Source organism: Tachypleus tridentatus, chromosome 8 (genome assembly GCF_004210375.1).
Source record: "Tachypleus tridentatus isolate NWPU-2018 chromosome 8, ASM421037v1, whole genome shotgun sequence".
Taxonomy (NCBI): domain Eukaryota; kingdom Metazoa; phylum Arthropoda; class Merostomata; order Xiphosura; family Limulidae; genus Tachypleus; species Tachypleus tridentatus.
The window spans coordinates 153,002,339-153,027,315 of NC_134832.1; the positions used below are offsets into that span (position 1 = coordinate 153,002,339).

General features: G+C 32.0%; 1 protein-coding gene across 2 annotated transcripts in view; it reads left to right on the forward strand.

The window, feature by feature from the left end:
* The first annotated feature begins 471 nt into the window (after positions 1–471).
* The window catches only part of LOC143223767 (mushroom body large-type Kenyon cell-specific protein 1-like), a 58,684-nt gene continuing 34,178 nt past the window's right edge, over positions 472–24,977 (forward strand). Inside the window, exons 1-3 of one of the 2 annotated variants that reach the window (XM_076452173.1) lie at positions 528–627; positions 2,450–2,556; positions 14,160–14,228. In XM_076452173.1, the coding sequence (XP_076308288.1) occupies positions 2,499–2,556; positions 14,160–14,228 (127 nt within the window). In that variant the 5' untranslated portion in view covers positions 528–627; positions 2,450–2,498. Of the gene's footprint in view, positions 628–2,449; positions 2,557–14,159; positions 14,229–24,977 lie in introns of both variants that reach the window. The other variant, XM_076452172.1, reaches the window with a different exon arrangement.

Here is a 24,977-nt window from a genome sequence, read left to right on the forward strand (position 1 = left end):
ATACTCGCCCTCCCAGCCGTGGGGGCGTATAATGTTACGTTCAATCCCACTATTCGTTGGTAAAAGAGTAGCCCAAGAGTTGGCGGTGGGTGGTGATGACTAGGTGCCTTCCCTCTAGTCTTACACTGCTAAATTAGGGACGGCTAGCACAGATAGCCCTCGAGTAGCTTTGTGCGAAATTCCAAAAAACAAACAAACAAACAAAACTAACGAGAGAGACCTCCTTAGGCTTGAAGAGGCGTGGCACTTAGGTAAGGAAATGCTCAGCGAACAGAATAGCGTGACGTCAATATGCTTACAAGATGGTATCAAATAAAATCGACCGTTTCTGAACATAATTTTTATCTGTTAAATCAATTCTCCTTTAATGAGACAAAGAAGAAAAAGCACAAAATTAATATTATATGTATGGCTAAAAATCTACTATGAATGATATTATCTATTTTGAGAGAACAGCAAACCGAGTAGTAAAGAGGGCGTTATTGAAAACAAGGAAGTATAATTTTTTATTTATTTTTTAGTAAAACGTTAAAATGGCTGAATGCTGTTTGTCTCGTTGTGCCAAGAAACGACGTTTTTTTCGTAAGGAACTTCAAAGCTGGAGTAAAAATGTTTTATTTCTCGTAGGTGGGTGTAAAGTAGTGTCATTAAGTATCTTAATTAATTTATTTATTACTGGTTGATTTTCCTGCTTCGAATTTGAAAAACTAATACCTGGAATTTAATGGAAAAAACAAACAAAACAAATTAGGACCAAAAAAAAAAAAAAAGCTGAGCTTATTATCAAAATGAAATTTACAAATGGAGATCGGTTGGGTAAAATTTAAGTTGAAACCTGCAATAGTGAACCAAATATTCTGAAATGATTTATAGTTTATTTTCATCTCTACGATTCATGAAATTGTGCAGAAAAAGAATATATGGACAGATTATTAGTTTCTTCGTATTTCTTTTTATAACATAAAGTTAAGCCTTTTTTAGTGGTTTTTTTAAGGATGTAATTAAATGACTGGATGATATTTATTATAGTATGTATTCATAATAATTTTGTGATTAATAAATCATTAAATGTTATGGAAGCTAATACTAATCACTAGCAAAATTGTTATAAGTATATTTTAATAATTTTATCCATTCAGTTTGTGTATATATTATACATATGCCCAGTCATATGTATGGAGGCTATTGACATTGTTGGGTAAAGTATGAATTGTTGTTTACTTCTCACAGTATGTGGAATACCAAAGCTGGAATCCCATTTTCAGATAACTTTTATGTGTGTAATAGTTTGTGCAATTTGGATTCTATTTTATTTTTAAATATAAATTAATAGAGCTAGAAATATGTTTGTAGAGCATCAGCACTGGAGTACAAGTTAGAGTAGTGTAACAGAATGTAAGACATACCTTTAACATATGGATGTATTCCTCATGTCAGTTGAATTGTTTGAAATTTGTCATTGAACTGGAGAATGATTGATTAATCTAATGTAATGATTATCAAATTCCATTAATCTTTTATATTTATTCAGAAGTTTTGTGAATGGTATATTTATTTCAAAAAGCTTTGGTATTGTGAATGACATAAATAACGTTAGTGATGTGGTACAAAACGTCTCTAAAAGAACTGTTAATTGTAGTGAGAGGTTTATAGAAAATGCTATGGAATGAAATATATGACTTAAGATCTTTCTAGCTATTGTATGATTAACAGATACTGCTATTTTCTTGAAGAAATTATTATAAAAATAAGGATTTTTTTTACTTTATATAAATATGCTTTACAGTTCTTTTAGAGTAATGTATTCAGCTTGTATCTTAGCACTATGTGTATATTTTATAAAATAGATGTTACAAAATGATTCTAAAATTTGTTAGGATGTTTCTCTGAAGTGTGAGGTTAATTAAATTTAACATTAGAAATGGTGAGATGATTGCAGATTCTCTATCTAGGCAACCTGTTTTTTATTTATATTTTGGGGATTGTAGCTAGAAATTGTTAGAGATTATTGTTCAAATATTTCCCAGTGGCTTGTGGTTGGCTTCTTTCTATGGGTTTTGAGTCTGTTTTATTTTACCATATAGTAACCTAAATTAATTTAAGTATATAAAATAATGACATTTTGTTGAATTCATTGTTTGATATTATACATCATACCATCTTTTTAATGATTGTATGTATGTGTTTGTTGAAATATTAAATAAGAAATTTGACAAAATTTCATAACATTATTAACATGTTTAAAGTAATTTAGATTATTATATGGTGAAGTAAGATGACAAAAAAGAAATGAAATATTTAACACACACACACACGTAGTTCGTTTCTTTATTAATTTGTCTAGTGATGTGGTGTGTGTAATGGAAAATAGTTTTCTTCTGAGTCTTGTTATTCTGCCACCTGGGAGAAGGGACCAAACCTTCATTCAGATTTCTTCTTGAACATTTAGGAGTGTAAACAAGAAAGATCTGGAATACTTGAAGCAGGTCATCTCTGATATGGTACTTCCTTCTGCTCTCAAGATTAGTTATTCTTGTTCGTTGCTGCTCCCTGTATGTGAGTTTTTTCTTCATATGTGCCATAAGCACCTCCTCATTATAAGAATTAAGTTATTCAAATGTGTGTTTCAAGAAAATTATCATGTGTCACTTCTCCACCAATAAGAGAATAGTACACTGACATGGTGCATGCAACTCTTTTTTTTTTTTTTTTTTTCTCTGCTGTTACCAAACTATCACTTTTCATTTAGCAGTGCTTGTGCTAGGATGCATTTCTTTTTTGACTTGATTTCAGTTTGAGATCCAGTTTCTTCACAAAGTGGTTACACTTTATAAACTACCCTGTTTTATGTATAATTGCCTTAATTCTACCTCATTATAATTGCTTTTTTTTATACATTTGCCCTTTCTGTTAACTGTTAAAGCACAAATTCCAAAGTTAATGTCACACTTCAGATGTCTCAGCTGCGACAGGTGCTATATATCAGGCCTCAGGTGGGAGTGACCAGACAGGAGATTTATATGTAGAGAGATTGAATGTTACATGGGTCAATCTTTATCTCCAGACACTGTTTCACTTCTTTCTAAACCTCTTATAACTATGTAGGCTGACCTGGGCTCCCAATGCCTGTTTCCATCTTCTTGTTTTGTCGTGCATTCCCCTGCATTTTCTAAGGATTCAGTTTAGCTTTCCATGTTTTTTGTACTTTATTTTTTAGGTATATGATGTTTCATCTATCCTTCTATTTCTTATGACCCACAGCTTTCCTCACAATGTGGATGTTAGTCAAAACCCAGTTTAGTTTTCTCCATTCCCTGATGTCTGGAGTCCATCTTGAGCAATTTGCCTTTTAGTTAAATTGATGGAAATATAATGTCTTTTCCCCCATAAGCTTTGGGTCAATCTGCCCTTGCTCGTCATTGTGCAAACTGCTCTTATTTCTCGACCAACAACTTATGATATTCTCCACTTGTGTCAATGTTCCCTCTATTCTGATACTGTATGTAAGTACCTCATACGATAATGTCACTTTTTTTTTAAAATACACTCATGGGCAGGTTTCTCTGTACTATAACTGTTGGAGATATTTTGACGTTCTTCGTGTTGCCTAGTTGATTACTGATACAGTACGTTACTTTAGCTTATATATATAACTGTTCTTGTTGCCTAGTTGATTACTGATACAGTACATTACTTTAGCTCATATATATAACTCTTCTTGTTGCCTAGTTGATTACTGATACAGTACATTACTTTAGCTCATATATATCTCTTCTTGTTGCCTAGTTGATTACTGATACAGTACATTACTTTAGCTCATATATATAACTGTTCTTGTTGCCTAGTTGATTACTGATACAGTACGTTAATTTAGCTCATATATATAACTGTTCTTGTTGCCTAGTTGATCACTGATACAGTACGTTACTTTAGCTTATACATATAACTGTTCTTGTTGCCTAGTTGATTACTGATACAGTACGTTACTTTAGCTCGTATATATAACTGTTCTTGTTGCCTAGTTGATTACTGATACGTTACTTTAGGTCATATATATAACTGTTCTTGTCGCCTAGTTGATTATTGATACAGTACGTTACTTTAGCTCATATATATATCTGTTCTTGTTACCTAGTTGATTACTGATACGTTACTTTAGGTCATATATATAACTGTTCTTGTTGCCTAGTTGATTACTGATACCGTACGTTACTTTAGCTTTTGTATATAACTGTTCTTGTTGCCTAGTTGATTACTGATACAGTACGTTAATTTAGCTCATATGTATAACTGTTCTTGTCGCCTAGTTGATTACTGATACAGTACGTTACTTTAGCTTACATATATAACTGTTCTTGTTGCCTAGTTGATTACTGATACAGTAAGTTACTTTAGCTCATATATATAACTGTTCTTGTTGCCTAGTTGATTACTGATACGTTACTTTAGGTCATATATATAACTGTTCTTGTCGCCTAGTTGAGTACTGATACCGTACGTTACTTTAGCTTGTGTATATAACTGTTCTTGTTGCCTAGTTGATTACTGATACAGTACGTTAATTTAGCTCATATGTATAACTTTTCTTGTTGCCTAGTTGATTACTGATACAGTACGTTACTTTAGCTTGTGTATATAACTGTTCTTGTTGCCTAGTTGATTACTGATACAGTACTGTACTTTAGGTCATATATATAACTGTTCTTGTTGCCTAGTTGATTACTGATACACTTTAGGTCATAACTGTTCGTTACTTTAGCTTACTTTATATATAACTGTTCTTGTTACCTAGTTGATTACTGATACGTTACTTTAGGTCATATATATAACTGTTCTTGTCGCCTAGTTGAGTACTGATACAGTACGTTACTTTAGCTCATATATATAACTGTTCTTGTTACCTAGTTGATTACTGATACGTTACTTTAGGTCATATATATAACTGTTCTTATTGCCTAGTTGATTACTGATACTGTACGTTACTTTAGCTTGTGTATATAAGTGTTCTTGTTGCCTAGTTGATTACTGATACAGTACTACTTTAGGTTATATATATAACTGTTCTTGTGACCTAGTTGATTACTGATATATTACTTTAGGTTATATATATAACTTCTTGTTGCCTAGTTGATTACTGATATGTTACTTTAGGTTATATATATAACTGTTCTTGTTGCCTAGTTGATTACTGATATATTACTTTAGGTTATATATATAACTGTTCTTGTTGGCTAGTTGATTACTGATATATTACTTTAGGTCATATATATAACTGTTCTTGTTGCCTATTTGATTACTGATACAGTACGTTACTTTAGCTTATATATATAACTGTTCTTGTTGCCTAGTTGATTACTGATACGTTACTTTAGGTCATATATATAACTGTTCTTGTTGCCTAGTTGATTACTGATACGTTACTTTAGGTCATATATATAACTATTCTTGTTGCCTAGTTGATTACTGATATGTTACTTTAGGTCATATATATAACTGTTCTTGTTGCCTAGTTGATTACTGATATATTACTTTAGGTTATATATATAACTGTTCTTGTTGCCTAGTTGATTACTAATACGTTACTTTAGGTTATATATATAACTGTTCTTGTTGCCTAGTTGATTACTAATACGTTACTTTAGGTTATATATATAACTGTTCTTGTTGCCTAGTTGATTACTGATATATTACTGTAGGTTATATATATAACTGTTCTTGTTGCCTAGTTGATTACTGATATGTTACTTTAGGTTAAATATATATATATATATATATATAACTGTTTTTGTTCATTGCCATTTTTTATATGCAAAATATTTTTTTATGCATGCCACAAGCCTTCCATATCCCTTCCATTTGGAATTGACTTATTACAGTGTGTATCACATGAAAATCATCATGTGTCAATCCTTCACCAATAAGAGTGCAACATACATGATACATCTGACTCCATCTATTCAATTCTACCAGACTATCACTTCTTGTTTGAGCAATACTTGTATTAAAACGTTTTTTCTTTTGGTGTTTTTTTGTGCAGTTGTGTCCTGTATATGCCCCCTACTCTGTTATATTGTGTGATTTCCATATTCACTTTTCATGGCAACCATCCTTTTTTTCCTGTTATTTCACCTTTCTTTGCCAGTTAGGTTTGGCTCTTCATTCAAATGATGATTTTTTTATCATCATCTTTCCAAACTTTGTTCCAAGTAACTTCTTCCCATTCATCACCTTACATTTTCTTTGGCATTTTATTTTCAGTGCTGAGCTAAGACAAACAGACTTGCTTATGCTTAGTTTTACAGTAACTAGGAAGAACTGTGTACCAGTTATTTACTTTCATATTATAGTGAACAAGTGTAGTCGGATTGTTTCTTTCCAGCATATGAAGTATCCGATAAATTGTTATTTTGGGTGTGTTTTTTTTAATTCTATCAATCTGAAAATTGTTTTTACAATAACTTTCAGCCATAAAAAATGGCCAGCAGCTGATAATGTAAAGCATCTTTAATGTTCTGTCATTAAATGAGGCTTGCCACTGTATAATGTGGTTATATCTGTATTTTTTATGAGCACATAAATATGTGCTAGTTCATTGTTTTTATAATCAAACTAAACACCCTGTGATCTGCTAGTATTTATAATACTCGCTGAAGTAATAGTTTTCTGTATTAGTTTTTCCCTAAATGTTGCATGAATTAATACTCCTGTAACTGTCATTTGTTTGTAATCATTTTAAAAGGTTATAAGACACTTGGCCATTGTAATTGGAAAAACACTGAAATTGTGTCCTTTAAAGCTTGGAATTATTCTTTAGACATACTGGTATTGTTTTTACATTTATCTGTCTGAACATTTTGTCAAGCTATAAACTGCTCATCACTTCTACATTAATTCTTGTTCAATTGGTATTTTGTCATCCAATTCAAGAATTTTGTATTGCTAAAATATTTGAAAATTTGAGTCGTATTATTTTAACTCTGTCAACATGGGCGTGGTCAGTTTGATTGACCACAGGACCATTTTGTCTTTATAAATTTAATATTTCTAACTTTCAATAGAGTATGTATATCATTACAAAATTTGGAAGTCTTTTGGTTAACATTACAATTCTTTCACTTGCAAAAAATTATATTTTTTAATGAAGTATTTGAATTAACTCTAATAAAGATTTGTCCTTGAATACATTAAGGATTTGTTTCAAATAGTCTGTGTGAGAAGGAATTTTCATATTAAGATTAAAAATCATTTTTTTCATCTCAAAAATCTCAGTTTCCTCTCCATAATCACTAAAATCCTCTAAGTACATTTTGAATGTTGTTTTTAAATAGAACTTTACATTTTATTTGTTATTTTCTTTACCCTGTATCTTTATGGGATCAGTCAATTTAGCTGACTGGTAATCACAAAGAAAAACTTTTTTTTCATTCTAGAATTACTTTAAATTGTAAGGTAAAACTACATTTGTTTATTCTAAGTAGCTTGAAGCTTGTAACATCTATTTATAATTAAATTTTATTGTCCTTTGAACCACATGTAACTACTGTTTGCACCTTGCACTGTTGTAAGTCGTATATCATTTGGGGCACATGCAGCTCATATTACACTATTGAATTATATTACTCATGAGTTATTACAAGCTGCTTACATGAATACATCTTGAAACATTTTTGACATTATTTTAAAGAAATAAAAGTACTTACATAAACTTCTTTTCTTTTAGCTGCCAATTGTTGATGATGCTTAACTCTACTTTTTTAATACTAATAGTAGTAATGCACTAAATAATTTTAATTTAATTAAATAATGCATAAATGAACATAAACTAATTACATTGCAAGAAGTAAACAATTTCCCTTAAAAGCTATTTGTTAACATTTCCATGGGTATGGAGTCCTTACTCTGAGCAAAATTGATGATTATTTGTTCATAACACAATGTAATACATCATTTAATAGTTGAAAATCTTGGTTTTATATTGGTTATAGGTATTATATGATTAAACATGAGAGAGAGAGCTATTAACAAATCATCGAATAGAGGGTGTGGCCAAAGGGGTCTGATATTCTGTTGGTAGCTCTGTACCCAACAAAACTGAAAGCTATAAAAAGTTATGGTTTGCCTGAACAATAACAATTTTTTAGTAAGTAATTTATGTTTAATTTCCTACTGTTTCAAGGGGTGGTGGATAAAATGGAGATGAAATGTATCACACTGGGAGATATTCACGTTTTAAAAAAAATATTTATGTAGAATTAATAACTTAAACTTATACACTATTAAAATGTGGGTTATTAGCTAATATTTTATGTTATACTAATTGTTATAACATGAACAAACTTAGTTCAATAAAATTTTGAATGTAAGATACTAAAACCTTGTCATGTAAAAAGATACCTGTAATGAGAGGGTTAACATAATATTATCAGCATTTGTTTTTCATTTTAAATTAAGCTTAGTAATGGAAAAATATTGTCACCGTTTATCTATACAGGCTGAGTTAATATGGCTGACCACTGACCTTATAACCAAAAGCAGCCACCACTTTCCATATTGCAATCTTTTGTATGTTTGCATCTTAATGACATTTGATAAGACTCCTAAGTGTTACAGATCTCTTTGTAGATAAAACATAATTTGGTTACTTTAAATAATTTTACTAAAGATTTGTCTGTAAATACATGGAGTCAAGAGTGTTAACATGAAAATCACTCATAGCACTTAAGATTAAAATGCTTTTCTTCATTTGAAAATTTTAAGAATTTGAGTTGTGTAATCTCTATGACATCATAAAATATATTAAGTTAATTCAGTTGATCTAATAACAATCATAGAAATAAATAAAATAAATCTTAACTACCCTTTACTTTCTAGAATGATTGCAGATTCTAAAAGGAAACTGCAAATATATATTGTAAATAGCTTGTAATAGTTTACATCCATTCATAGTTCATTTTATTTCACTTTGGGCTGTATTTAGCTAATAATAATACCAACCAAGTTGTAAATCACTGAGGGGATACTTATGTTACTGTATTGGATGATGTAAAATCACTCAGGGGATACTTGTGTTACTGTATTGGATGATGTAAAATCACTCAGGGGATACTTGTGTTACTGTATTGGATGATGTAAAATCACCCGGGGGATACTTGTGTTACTGTATTGGATGATGTAAAATCACTCAGGGGATACTTGTGTTACTGTATTGGATGATGTAAGATCACTGAGGGGATACTTGTGTTACTGTATTGGATGATGTAAAATCACTCGGGGGATACTTGTGTTACTGTATTGGATGATGTAAAATCACTCGGGATACTTGTGTTACCGTATTGGATGATGTAAGATCACTGAGGGGATACTTGTGTTACTGTATTGGATGATGTAAAATCACTCAGGGGATACTTGTGTTACTGTATTGGATGATGTAAAATCACTCAGGGGATACTTGTGTTACTATATTGAATGATGTAAAATCACTGAGGGGATACTTGTGTTACTGTATTGGATGATGTAAAATCACTCAGGGGATACTTGTGTTACTATATTGGATGATGTATAGCATGAATTATTCACTGGCATACTCTATGAAAACTTTTTAATTTTCATTATTTTATCCAATCAAACTAAATGTTTCTAATTCTTACATTATAATTACTGCTATAATGATAAAGAATAGATTACTTCTTTTTGATTTATTGTGGTTTTGTTGTCAGTTCCTGATAAAACTTGTTTACTTTATTTTTTAATACAAATAGCACTAGTTCACCAAGTATTTTTTATGTGCTTAAATAATGCACCAAATGTATCAGAATAAAGAATGTCCTGTAACTATTATAATTTAACTGACTTTCTAACTAAGACAGAAGAACTTTAAAATAATTCCCAAAGCTTCTAAATGTGAACAATCAGAAGGAAACTTTCAATGTGAAAGCAAAAGAGACAATATTCTGTACTGAAAACAATGTACTGTGTCATTTGATAGATTACAGTTTTGCAAATTTTTGTTGGTTATAAATAATATAAACTATTAGAGAACTATTAGTGAAGAATGATGTGACAAATGGGTGTGGCAAGTGGATGTGATTTTCTTGTTTATTATTCCATAAACAAATAAGGTTGAAGGTTATGAAAATTGGGCATTGCTTTTGTAATATCTGTATCATAGTGAGTAATTTACAATAAACTTTGTTTTTCAGAAAGGGGTGTTAAATAAGTTACAGAAGGGAAAATGACTTAAAACAAATGTTACAGTTTTCATAGTAAGAAAGATTGAGATTATTTTAAAATATTTTCCTATAAAATTAAGGTCTTAAACTTATTAAAATTTTATTTGAACTATAGTTTGGTGCTATATATATTCAAGTATGTTGATAAAACGCAGTTTAAATTTGAAATATAATTCTAAAAAGTCACAACATGACTTGTAATTAGTGTTAATTTCAACATTTTTATTTTGGTAAGTGTATTAAAACTCAGATTTTGGAAAAACTAGTAAATGCTAATTCTGTTACAGTATCTTACTTCTTATCACAAAATAGCTCTACTTGACTAGCATTGTCACCTGTTGGCATGTTACTAGCCTTCTACCTCTTATTTCTGCATATTCACATGCAAATGAGCTTTCAGAGATTCTCTTTCAATAGCACAACACTACTACTATCATAATCAGTGCCCTCTTCTGCTGCTCTGTGGCATTGAGTCTCTTCCTCCTGTGGATCAGATGTATAATTCAAGATGCTGACTGGTTTTAGTTGATTGAACCAATCAATGTAGTAGTTCTGCTTTTTGAAATAGGGTTTCGTGGTCACCTGTTGCACTGTCTCTGGTGATGCAGTGTTCTGGACTCTCCAATGTGTTTTTTCCCCCTTTCTTCTAGCAGTGTATGAGAGTCATTATCATTTACCAGTTCATAGCTGCTTGAGTGATGGATCATTGAGGCCTGTCTGCTTGAGTAATGAATCACACCACTCAGTTGAGAGTAGAGAGATAGTATTTTCTACCATTGATCTTGTGTACAACTCTGGATGCCATATGTTTTTAGTTGTTGCACAACTCTGTATATCTGACTTTTTTTTTTTCAATGATAAGATGCCCTTCCTTTCACAGAATTGATGATAAATTCCAGATTCCACTAGGTTTTGCTAGTGAAACATTCTACACACACGTGTGTGTGTCTATGTTTGTATAATACCTCTATAATTATAGCTTGCTTCTCAAGCTGAGATGTTCCTCCTCCCTACCATCCGCTGGATGCACATTTTTGGCAGGTCAGATCTTGCTTGGAGATGGTCCAGCAGAGTAAATATTTATATTTTCCAGCTGATTTCCCTCTTTCTGCTGTGGACTGGATGACAAATGCAGCTGGTGCCAGATTTTGGACTGGTGATACACCCTAGCTTTGCTTTGCAATCTCTCTTCCTGCTCTCTGCTGGATATTGGCTTCCAGCAGAAGTGGTGGTGGTTGTAGCTGGATGAAGTATATTTTCCAGTTTGTATATAGCCAGATATGATTTTTCTATCATGGGCTGGAAGAACTATATACCCTTTGTCATTAAGTTTTAGACCACACATGTCTTCCTGCCGCTTTTCATCTTATTACTGTCTGTTGGGTTGAAAATACATGCAAGTGATGAAGTATTTTGGTACAGAAACTTGTATTCCCTACTAATCCTTGTTTCAAGATGAAGAGGTAAGATGTTCCTATATCTACTGTAGATCTGATATACTATTCTAGATGGTCCTTGATGATGGATGAGGTCAAGCTACCCTTATGGTCTGTCACATTCTAGCTGTTAAGACACCCTGGAGTCCTATTTCTTTAGTCATTCATATTCTGGGATTCATCCACATTTCTGCCTTTTATAGTAACAACACTGTCATAAGTACCTGATGTAGTGCAGTCTTTCATTGAGGTGTGATGTTTCCTCCTTTGATTTCATTCCTGGTCTCTATTTGGGTACTTCCTAATAGGTGATTATATTAGTTTATCAGCCTTTCACTAGTTCATTGTGGAAATCTAGGTATTTTGTCAACAGAGATAAAATATCACATTGGAAGTGAGCATTTTCCTACACAAAAATTTTATTCCTATAGGTACTTACCTCTTCTTACATTTCCCACCCAGCCTTTACACTTCTGTTGATATATGCTTTAAGTATTCTAACTAATAGCAATGTGATTAATGAGTGCAACTGTGAAAATGGCACTGGTTATGATAGAAGTGGTGTTGTGTTCCTTTTGGTGGAGAGCTGCTGCATGTGGATGTACAGAAATGTAGGCTAGTATTGTGCAGTGAAAATCTGTGCTGATAGAGGGCAGTGTTAGTCAAATAAACCTATTTTGTGAGAGGAGGTAAGTATTTATTGGAAATATAATTTCAGTGCAGGAAAATGTTAACTTTATGTAGATATAATCATTTAAAAATTTCACTAGATTAAATGACTTGTTTAATGTTCTCCTGTTATATGTTTATTATAATTGCAGAATTAGACAGTGATGGAACATTTTCTGTTTTTTCATTGGTACTGTTGCATAATTGTTCATTATAATATTAATGTTTCTTAAGTATAAGATCTGTCTTGTGATAAAAGTTTTAAATTTTTGAACAAACCAATCTATTGTGTCGACACTGGAATGCTCCATGTAGTTCTCATTGATTGCTCTTTAACCATGTTTATAGATGTATAATAAAAGAGATTTGAATTTTTCATTTTATATGTATATGCTTGAAATTATTCTATTTTGGTAGCTAAAATTTCAGAATACTTTCTGGAAAAAAATTCTTAAAAATGACATAATTTGCAGAGTTTCTTTTGTTTAATCATTCATACTGGTGCTTTGTTTCTTTGTTGCAGTGCTTATTATAATAAAATTTGATAGAAAATGAGTGAATTTGTTCATTATTACTGGTTTAGACTAGGAAGCTTTGGTCTAAGTTCCTTGTTTCTCACCTGCCTCTAATCCTGCTTCATAGGTCATACTCTCATTTTTCTGGAGTGGGTTGAATTTTAACTTGGAATTGCCCTCAAGTTCACAACTTGAACATTAAAATTAACTTCAGGTTGATGCAGGAAACTGACAAACAGGGAAAACTCATGTACAAAATTAGTTTTATTCCCCCAGAGAACTTCTGAGGAGCAGGAAACATGTAAATCATTATTTCTTTGTCATGTTGATATGCAGTACAGATTTTGTTTTTAATAAGACTTAAGTTCAAAAATACAACTCTGCCACTTTATATGCTACTTATAAATCCAGCCTGACAAGTCCCTCTCTATCATTTCATATTCATGATTTCAAAGTGTTACTTTTTGGGATTTATCAGTCACTTCTAAAAAAATTATTTCATTAGAGCAAAACTAATGTATTAAGCATGAAATAACTACAGAAAAACAACTGAAAGTTTAAATTAATTTTAAATAGTAAATTAAATGTTCTTAGAAACTCAGAATTCCACCAAAAGGACTTATCTTCAGCCCAGAATGTTCATTTTCTTTCTATCACCTGTTGTGACATCCATTAGCAGAGTAAACATTTGGAATCATTCCTTGTGAAAAGTAATTCTTCACAATGTTTGCCTTCAAAGTATAAGAGCTATGGTTGTATTATTCATGATATGTCTAAATTAAAAACTTAAAAATTGTTTATCTTAATTTACACAGAAGTGCATAAAAAAAACTTTCCTTTAGTTTGGTCATTTATTAATGAACTTAAAGCCATGTGAATTAGCCATATTGATTTATAACTATAAGTACATCAAACTGATATAGGAAAAGAAGGAACAGAAAACATAAATTTTGGACTGCATTGTGTTTTTGTTTGTTCATAATACATACATAGATGGGAAAATTTCATACTGGGTATTTGAAATTCATACTGCATAAATATTGGAGTGAAAAACTAGTCTTAACACACTAATTTAGTGTCAAAATGTGTATTAGACTACCTAAACAAATTTATAGTGTGAGATTTCTTGTAGGTAGTGGTACTATGTTGTATTCTGAAGTTAAAATAAAATGTTTGTTTTTTTTTACTTACAAAAAGTTCACACAGTATTTTAATTTTATTGTTATTTGAAAACAAGAAAAGAAAGAATTGATAAAACTAAAAGAGGTGCTCTGTGAGTTGAAATATACATGTATTTGTATGTTTAACAGGGCTGGAAAGGATTGCTGAAGAGTTTGTTGGACATGATAAGTGGAAAAATATTGTAACTCCATTTTTAGGTAAGATACAAATTTTTTCTCTTTTGGTAGAAGTTATGGTTATATAATGTTACAATAATATCATTTGTGTGAAAGATATATCTGACATTTATAATGTTGCAAGTTTATTGATTGTCTTGTGGAATATTGTTATCTTCAAAAGACAGTATAGAATATTTATTAGATATATTCTGAAGGAAACTATAATTTTTTATTTTTTAGCCTTCAGGATATGAAAATTAAAATGTAACATTACGTTGTCAAACTAAAGCAGGATTTTCAAGTGTAAATTTTTTATTACATATATATTATAGACTCATGTTGTATGTATGTACTGAAATTATTAGGTTTTAACTACAAAAAGGGATTGAATCTTCAGCCTTCCACTTACTGTGTGCTGTGTCGTATGATCCAAATCCCACGGAATTATGTGGATCACTAATTCTGTGTATAAGTTTTAAATAGGTATATCCCTTAAATAGTTCTGTTGTTATATTATGTAGTTGTACATGAATGAAACAAAAACTTGGTAAGCAGAATGTGGAGTTGTTGTGTTTAGATTTCAAGTATAAACATGTCATAAACATGTAATGACTACCAATTAATCATATTTTTTTGTGTAAACACATAGAGGTTTTTGTTGATGGAACTCTTTATTAGTAAACATTATCAACTAGTTACAAGATATTGAATTTTTGAAATTTGGGTATCCAAAACTGTAAAGATAAGCTGTTGTGTTTTTTTCTTCTAAATTTCATGTGTGCATGTATTTATATTACGTCTGTATATTTTGTGAAACCTTGTAATTATTTTCTTTTGTGCAGTGTTTTAGCTGTAAAGCACTGAAAATGAATAGTTGTGGCAATGAATATTAACAGTAACTACCATAGATTATATAGTCAGTAAGCTTATACTTTAGATACAAAGCATGCTTTAAATTTTAGCCTAATTGTTAATTTTTAGGCTTCTGTTGCAATTTGTGTTGAGATGTAATAGTGTTATGTTGTGTATAAACCATGTTAAATATCTTTCATTTTTGCACTCATATAAATATAAAAGTGCAACTTTACAATTAGCCAATAGGAATCTTGGGTTTTTGTGTAAGCTAGCATGTGTGCAAGCACGGATTGTGTATTTAAAAGAACTATGTATATCAGTCACACAAACTAAAAACCAGTATTGATATCCTCTTAGTATTTGTTTTACAACATTAATACAGTTCATTTGCTCTAGCATTCTATGCCATTTATGCTTGTATTAACATTTTGTTCTCTGAAACTGTATTTCAGAAATGTCACTAATACCTCTGCATTATGAACTATTTCCTTACAAGCACCTGCATGTATTGTGTTAACCTACAGTGTAACTGTTATGATGCTATAGCCCTCCACAAACAGGAAAGCAACACAATACCAGTGACAGTAATCTCCGTGAACACAAATAGACATTCATAGGTTCATTTTTTCCTCAGTTAAGACATATTTTCTGTGTCTTTAGAGTTTGCTCTCACTTTTGTGTATTTAATGTTTTGTTATCTTTGTCCATGGTAAATTTTCATTATACTCACTTGATTGCGATCCAAGTTTTTATATTTGTCTTTTTTTTTTGCTTTTTCTATTTAAGTGTGTATATATAAAATTGGAAAATGAACAGATTCACTCATAGGTTGCTGATTTACTCTAAATTCTCAAGTGTACATTATTTCTATGCCCTGGGGCACAAATGGTCATATTCAGAAATCTTCTACTCCTGTATAAACCACAACTGGAAGGACATTATTAGTTTATTATGTTGCTGGTGTTATTCACCAGTTTGTTGATTCCATTCTGCCTGCTTCTTCTCTAGTTCAAGTCCCTTTTTGTTATTTTTCATTGCCTTCTGTGAAACTTGTGGAAGATTTTGATTGTTTTCTACCTTCAGTCTTTGCTTCTGGTTCTACTCTTAATTAGAAACATTCCTCCTCATCCTTTGTTTGATACACTGTTTGATTAGATGTTTTGCTCTTCCAGTGGTACAGCAGTATGTCTGTGGACTTACACCACTAGAAACCAGGTTTCAATACTCATGGTGAGCAGAGAACACACAGCCCATTATGTAGCTTTGTGCTTAATTTCAAACAATCAGTCAGTAATCAGATGTGTTGTATTCTGTGTCTTTTCATCATTGAATTATCTTGACTTTTTTTTGTTACTTCTTGATCCTCCATCTGCTGACTTCCTTCCCTTATCTCCTCCCTATCAGATACTCATATCCATGCTGAAACTTTTCTGTTTTAGCTTCTCTTGGTCAAATGCTTTTATTCTCTTCATGACACCTTCTCTGTGGCCTCTAGTTGTGACCTGTATATCTTGAACCCCAGTTTGTTGAGACTGTTCTTTTTTTCTTTCTTTCTTTCCACTTCTTCCTCCTCTGTATCTCTTCCCTTCACATCTTCACCAAACCTTTCCATTGTGACCTCTATTTTATGACTTATATTTTGACTGGTTTTCTTTGTTTTTTGGGATCTTCTTAGTTAGAATGTTTACTTTTTGGGTGTCCACCCTCCCTTTCTCCTATCTCAGTGATCTTTACACACCAAGTTTTTCAGGGTGTTAGTAAATCTTGGATTCTATGGCTAAGGCTGCTTACCAGTGTTCTTTCTTGTGTCCTTAAGCTATGGCTACCTCAGTCTGATACCTATTCTCAAGGGTTTTGCTGGGCTAATACCTTTTGTTTTCCTTGTTCAGTCACTTTCATTAACTGTTCCCTCTTCTGCAGGACAAACTATTATAGCATTTGCTTATGATTCCTGTTTAGAGCAAATTCTAGTCATGTCAGCATTCACCTCTCCAAATTTGCTCACCTGTGGTATCCTTTTGTCATTGACCCTTGATTTGTGAAAGTCCATTTTAATAATATATCCCAGCATTTATTTTTATACTCTGTCTCTTCTCTCTCCAATCCTCTGTCTTCAGTGTCTTCAGGATGCAGTGGTATTTTTGTTAACAGTGGAAACTAGAGTACCTGATTGCATTTGACTTTTATTTCTGACCTTTATAATTGACATTTGTCCTTCTCTCATGAACTCTGGATGACCAAGGTTGACATTTCTGATGCCTTTCTTCTCGTTCCCACTTGTCCCATATCTTCTCATCCTTTTTTACCATAATTGATGAGTATTTTAGTTCCATACTCTTCCCTTTGACCTTTTGTTTTAAACAGAATTGTGCTGTCATTTTCTCAGTGCATACATTTTCTTGGTCTTCATATGTATTATTACACAAATTTGGCAATTGCTACCTCCATTACTGTTCAAGTGTTCTCTGGGCTGACTGATCAAACTTTCTAACTCTCTTCACTTTTGATCTTGTCCGTTTGGGAGATTTCTTCAGTTCATATGCAGGTTGGGCTTAACCCTATTCCTTGTGTTTTCATACCATGGATATCTTGGTGTCATAGACTATGTAGTCTCCACATCTTCCTGTATGAGAGGTTGTTTTACTTTTGAGGCCTTGCTTCTATTTAAACCCTAGTCCCTATCAATCATGTTTGTGTTTCCTTTAGTGAGCCTTGGGGAGTCAATCCCTTATTTGCCCTTATGTCTCTCCCTTCCATTCTACAGACTTCTTTGTCATGTCTTAGTTGCTTCAACATAACTTGGGGTACTCCTCTTTCCCCACAATTGAACTTGTATCTATACATAAATTCCTCTCTTTTTGGTTGGGGAGAGTTCCTAACACCATTGCTCTCTCCAGTGTCTGGTGTCCAGGGCAGTGATATCTGCACATCAACATTCTGGAAATTACTGCAGATTATTGGGTTTGCCATCTTCTTTTGCTTTTAAATATTTTTGTGATATTTTGCTCAGACAACTCTGTGACTTGTTTTCTTTGGGTGGTTCAGTAAGAGTGTGATATTTTGAGTTTTTCCTAAGTTGCTTTTCAGCCTGCACCTTACTTGATGGCTGAAAGGGCTGGGAGCAAATATTCTGTTTTCTCTACATTTACAAACATTTTGGTTCATCTTGGGAGGTTTGTTTCTCAATTACATCAAGGTACAGTTATGCCATATCTACCATGGTTGTTGAAATTAGGTGATTTAGCCTACCACTGCCAGGTGTAATGAAAGCATACTGAGACTTAATCAAATATTTTATTTTTCTAACATTAAACTGTTGGAACCTTCAGGATCACCAACTTCTTTAATGATGAGCTGAAACCATTGTTATTATAAATATTGATTCAATTGTCAGCATCTACATTCATCTATGTTATCTATGGTGTCTTGATTTTTATTGGTTCCTGCAGGGGTTCATACCTCTGACATTAGCCTCTCAGTACATTGGTATGTAGAGTAGATTCTGTCCATTTTCAATGGGTTCTGCTGTTTGGTTGGAATATTACCAGTGGTGGCAATGATTATTGTGTACCTTTGGGGTCTGTGGATGCTTGGCTCTGAGAATTTACGGGCATGTGCTAATGAGAGATCCATGGACATTACAGGTCCTTGAGTCAGGGTTAATCATTCAGTTCAAGTCTTCACCAACATTATCTACTCAATCTATAAAGTTTGGATGGTCTGAGGTAGTGAGAAAGTCATGCTAATTCTTCCAGGGTTTTATTCCTCTTGGGTGTTGGGTCTTAGATGATTGGTGTCCAGTCATAGATCTTTTTTAACTATATCAGTGTCTAGATTCTTCAAGGTTCACAAGTTACTCATTCCTCAATTTGAGGTGGCATATTTACTGGGATTGTGAACATCCAAGTTTGTTGTTGTCTGCTCCTTTGTATATGTTGCTATAGTAGTGGATTGCTACCATTATTGACATTTGTTTGTACACAAGGGTCAGGTACTGTAGAGCTCAGGGTTTTTTACCTTTGGACTAGCATTGGCATCACATGGGTTCTGCTGAATCATGCAAGTTTTTTTTCTCGTCACCTCCATTCCCTAGCACTATGCATACACTAGTTACCTGATCAGTATATTAAGGTTACATTACATGCCCTTTCTCAGTGTTTGTCTGATTTCAGTCTCCATCCAGCTCCTTGCTGTGGAACAGCAAACCTGACTCTTAATCACCTCCTTTTCTACCACTGCACAGATTATTCTTTCTCTTTTGGGAAAGTAAGCATCACTCGCATCCTTTGTGCCTTTGGAGAACAATAGATCCTTTTAATTGTTTTTTATGTAATCAAGGGATCATAAATATTGATTCACTGGATTCCCCAGTTTCCTTAGAATCATTCTTTAGTTTCAAGGGGTTGTTAGTTTTGGACAATGCTGAGATTCATGTTCCTCTGCCACTACCTCATCGAGAATGAGCCGCATATACCAACATTCAGGAATTTGAGGGTCTATGCTTGGGCAACAGGTTTTCCCACACAATGTTTTTAGCCCTTCTTGCTCTTCAGAAGGCAATGCCTCACGGTCTGGAATTAAGATGAAAATCATCAGGCTTCACTCTTACAATTCTGTGATAATACCTTGTATTTTCTTCTAAGGAAGCACTTAGTCCAGAGGCTCCTTGTTTTTAAACATTGAACCTCTTTCTTAGTATCACTCCTATCATATTACCATACTAGCTTAACATGTTTTACAGGAGATGACTGTAGTGGGTTGAACTCACTTCTCTCACACATACCAACCGTAACTCAGTTTTTGTCCTCGTTCTTTCCCAAGGACTTTCCATCTTCTACAATCATCCTGTATATGGTAGCCTTATCAACTACTGTTCAATACTTGCAAAGAAATAATCTTTGAGTTTCAAGCACTCTCTGGATTCCTCATATCATTTTTGGTCCTTTGTCCCAAATGCCTGTTCCAGTTACCTAATTAGTATATTAAGGTTACATTACATGCCCTTTCTCAGCACTTGTTTGTGATTTCAGTCTCATATGCTGTGTATTACCTTTACCTTGAAATTTATCTTTCATTGCTAATGACCTACATATGTTGGTGAGTGAAGTGGTTTGCACTGATTGTCCATAGGACACTGTTATTGAGTATGCTGATTATTGGATTGGATAAATCTGGGTTGGTTTGCATGTCAAAATATAGGGAACTTGGTTTAACTATTTGCACTGTTTCCATAGCACTGTTCCTCATGATTCTCCAGTGTGATTTTATTAGTTAAGTGATAAGGTTCATCATGTGGGTTAAGGGCCTACCAAGTGTACTTGTAAAACATCTCCTGTCTTAGTGGATGATTAGATACTTTGTGCGAGTTTAAGGGGCTACCAAGTACACTTATAGAAAAGTTCCTGTTTTAAAGAGTTTTATGTGCATTATATGGGAGCATGGTAACAAAAAGATTTCATTATATTTTGCATGTTATCTCTCAACATACACTCATCCACCTGTTGTATGGTTTGTTTTATTGCAATGCATAAAAACAACTACTGAGTGATGAAATAGCCTGAACCTTTAGAAGAAGTTTCTACAGATTATGTACCTTCAGCAAATTAGGTTATTTACTTTTAATGTGGTACTTACGTAAATTCACATCTTTAAAAATTACAAAGATTTCTGATTATTTTAAAAGAAACTATTAAAAGCACATACCCTTGTTGAAATATTAATTACAAATTTTTCTTGCATTCTTCTTAAATTCTCTCATAAATGTTTTGATTTATAAAACTAAATTTTATCTTTTGTTTTGATATGTAAAGTTTTAATATGCATATGATCACTGATGTACAGTAAACATATCTTTATATACCATCCCAAATTTATAGACAAGCATTATAAATAAGTATATTTCTAAGTACATATATTTAATAAGTATTCAACCCTTTTTGGATTTGTGTGTGTGTGGAAGGTGACGTTTTGAAAGGTAGAATACTTTCAAAATGTCGTCCTCTACACTTGTCTCCACAACAGTCAATTGCCATCCATTCTACAAAGTTTCATCATGAATACTCTGCCTAAAAAAATCTATCAAAGAAGATTTGATATGGTCGAGTGGAAAATGATTTAACTAAGCCTACCTCATCTTGTTCCATGGAAAACAGTTCCTACTGCAGTAAAGCATCATGATTCATAAACAAGTGTAAAGTGTTGAAACAAGCTTTGAATAAAAGAAATGAAGACTGTAATTGTTCTTGAACATTGTTTTCTAGCAGCATACCACTTTTATAATTTTGTTACACAGTCTCTGTTGAATTAAAACCCATGTTGGCCTACACAGATGGTATAAACAGAAAAAGAGCTCTTATTACTGGTTTAAATTATGAATTTATGACTTGTCGAAACTTGTACGTAATCCGTACATCGACTATGGCAACTGATGTTCATAAACAGTGATTGATTAAAAATGAACAAAACTATTACAGCTTTCCTTCATGGTAGCCTATGAGTACTGTGTTATGATCAGAAAAAGGTCTGAAAGCTCAAAAAGACTAACAGTTGTGTTTGAGGCATGTTGAAGTCATACCAAAACAAACATTTGTGATTTGAGAAATATTTTATATACGAAGTTACATGAACATAAACAATTTTATTGAAGAAATTTAAACTCTGGAGTTTCATTTTTTTCAGTGTATGCAGAAATGTCTATAAGTGTACTTGCTGTAAGTTTTTTTTATCGAATAGTATATCTTCACTTTTGATATCAGATATAAACGTGGGTATGATAGTCTTCTTCATTTTAATGAAAAACACCTGAGACAGATAATGGAAGTTTATCAGTTCACAGATTAAATTCCTCTATTTTTATTCATATACTTTAACAAGCCCTAGAATTTCCTGTGTATCCAAACTATTAAAATATAATCTACAGACTTTTTTTTACTGAATTAATATTAGAGTAATTTCATTTTATGTTTCATGAGGAACCTACTGACCTGTAATATTTCAGAAATACTACAACAGGAAGTTTTATGGTAGACAAGCACTGGTTTTAATAATTACAACATTTTGACCAGTAGCAGCTCTTTCTGATGATTATTTGGGTCAGAACTGTAAAAGTTCTTGTGGTATTTTGTAAATTAACTTGATAGTGATTTCAAGCTAATTTTTCTTAGATCATTCTAGTTTATTTAGTAAAGTGAAAGAAGAGTAAATCAAATCTGCTATTGTGATGTAAATGATTGGTATTTGAATATTGTCTAAAATTTAATAAATAATTAAAATAAACATTTCATGTTTATACAATTCTAAAAGCTTAATAGAAGCCATTGGCAGCTTCCATTAAATTTTTAAGATTGTGTGAATATGAAATGCTGGTTTTAATTATCTTTTTATTTTTATCATATTTAAGTACAACTTTCAATATGGTTCCTAATACATTTTAATCAGCTATATGTCATAGCCTGATGTTTTAATCTGGGTTTTTATAAAAAACACTTGAGATGTATTTTTTCATTAGGTCTTAAAGATAAGTATTAATGCAACATTTTATTAAACATCTAATTAGTACGTGTATTATGTAAAAAAATGTGTTAATTTTTTATCCCTTTCCTTACATTTGGTTATCTCTTTTCATGTGAGGATTAGGACAATGACTATTATAATATTCTAGATCTACAATTTAAAAAAAAAATTTGTACGTTAATATTATACTTTGTGTTTTATGATGCTGCTACAAATAAATGTTATTGATAGCAGCTTAGTCTGGGGTTTGTTGATTTCTGTGATGTATGTTAATATAACAAGTTCAACATATATTTAGTTTAAAATTTTCCTCTGTAATTGAGTGCTGGATTCAGTGATTAGAAATATTTAGCTAAATACAAGTTATCACTTGTTAATTGCCCTATGGCAATAACCACATGTGGAAGAGAAATACCTGTGACCCAAATTTAGAATATGGTAAATTACTGTATGACTCATTTTTACTGTACAGGTATGTAAAAGGAGAACATTTCCATGAACAAAGGTATATTTGGGAAAGTTAGTTTTTACAGTGTTTTAAATGTTGTAAGTAAAACGTATACATAGTGATTGGTTTAAGTGTTTTATTTTGTCAATCTGTGTACTAAAGTTTGTTAGTTCTTTAAATTCATCAATTTTTTGTTTTATGTTTCACAAACTTAATGGAAATGTATTGTCATATTTCAACACAACTTGTGTCAGAATACATGAATACATAGTATTTGAATAAGTGAAAATTGGGGCAGACTGGAATTAACTCTTTAAAAGCAGAAATCACAGCTAAACTATTCAACCACTTCACATGGTGTGGTCTCAGCTTTCACTTCATCAGTTATTAGAGATGGACTTTTGAGTTATGCCAAACATCTTGTAGAATATGGAACTTTTTCTAGATCAGTCTAGAGTTTCAGTGGCCAAGTCTATTAAATGTTTGAAAGAAATTGTTAGGATAACAAGTGTTAAGATTTGTAAGCTGCCCAACTCTCAGATGGCAAAAGTAAGAATCAGATAGCCCGCATGACCAAAAAGTGACAAGGAAAACTATATTGCTTAAAACAGCAAAATCATAAAGTTAGACATTTTATTATCACTAATGACAGCTTCTTCCAGGCATCAGAGTTTGAAACTTTAAGAAATCCATTATTGTAAATATTGATGGTCCAGTATAAAAGTTGGGATAACTACCACTAAGTGCTCTAAGACAAAGTTGTAGTGTGATATCTCTTATTGTGTGATGATATAAATATTTGGTTTCAAGTTGGTTCATTATCTTCATTTCCATTCAATATATTTTTTTATTTTATAAGTTAAAATGAAAACTTTTATTCTGAAACTTTGAATGTTGTAGCTTTGATATATTATTTCACAGGATGTATATTTATTTAATATTCTATCCTTGTGTTTGTACAGTGTTTTTAATGCTGCCATGTTTCTGCTTGTATCTTGTAGAGTAAGGTTACCATGTATCAAAAGCAGATAGCAAAAAGAGCATCCTGTGAACGAAACTCACTGACCCGTTTAGTGATATCAGATTAAGTAAAAACATTTCTGTTTGTCTGCTGTTGAAGGTTATTGGTCTTTGAAACTGGTTTGATCTAAAACCATTAAGTGTGATTTGTGTGCTAGAAAGAGCTGCGAGTCTTGTTTTAAACAGATAGTACAGTTGATAATAAAACTTATTGTAGTTGAAAATGATCTTTTTGATTTGTGTACTTCGAAACTTCTTGTAATTAGTGAAGCTGGAAATGATATGTGTTAAGGTTGATTTATATTTAATGAGGATAAATAAAGGCCCATTTACTCACAGTTTAGTAAGAAATAGAATCTGTATGTAGCAAGGTAGTTTTTATTAACCAAACATTATTTTGGAGGTCATAGAAACACACATTTGGATTAACAGAAGTTTTAGTAATATAGTAAAAAATGTTTCAACAGCTGATTCTTAGTTAATATATTTTAACTCATCTACTGATAAACTTAAAATATTTTCTTACTTGGTTTTTAATAAATAATTCATGGAAAACCATAGTCTTTCCTTGAAGAAAGTCATGAAATTGTGATTTATAATAGCCTTAGTAAAAAATGAATAAACACAATAGCCTTTCTGAAGTTAGAAAATGTTTTTACAAGTTGTAGTTGCAATTCCAAAAAAAATTGATAACTTTAACTGTAAGGGAGACAATTCCAAAAAAAAAAGTTTCATGTTCTAGGGCTTAAGTCTCAGTACCATTATTGATTATCTGAAAAGCTTGTAGTTTCTTTATGGATACACCATGATTAGTGCTATAAATGGCTAAGAGGTTTTCAAAATCACAGCCACATTTTTAAAATTATGAACAAGGATTTCAAAAAATGTTAACACGAGTAATGGAATAAGTCACCAAGCATATCACAGGTTCGTCTCCCAACACATACCAGTAG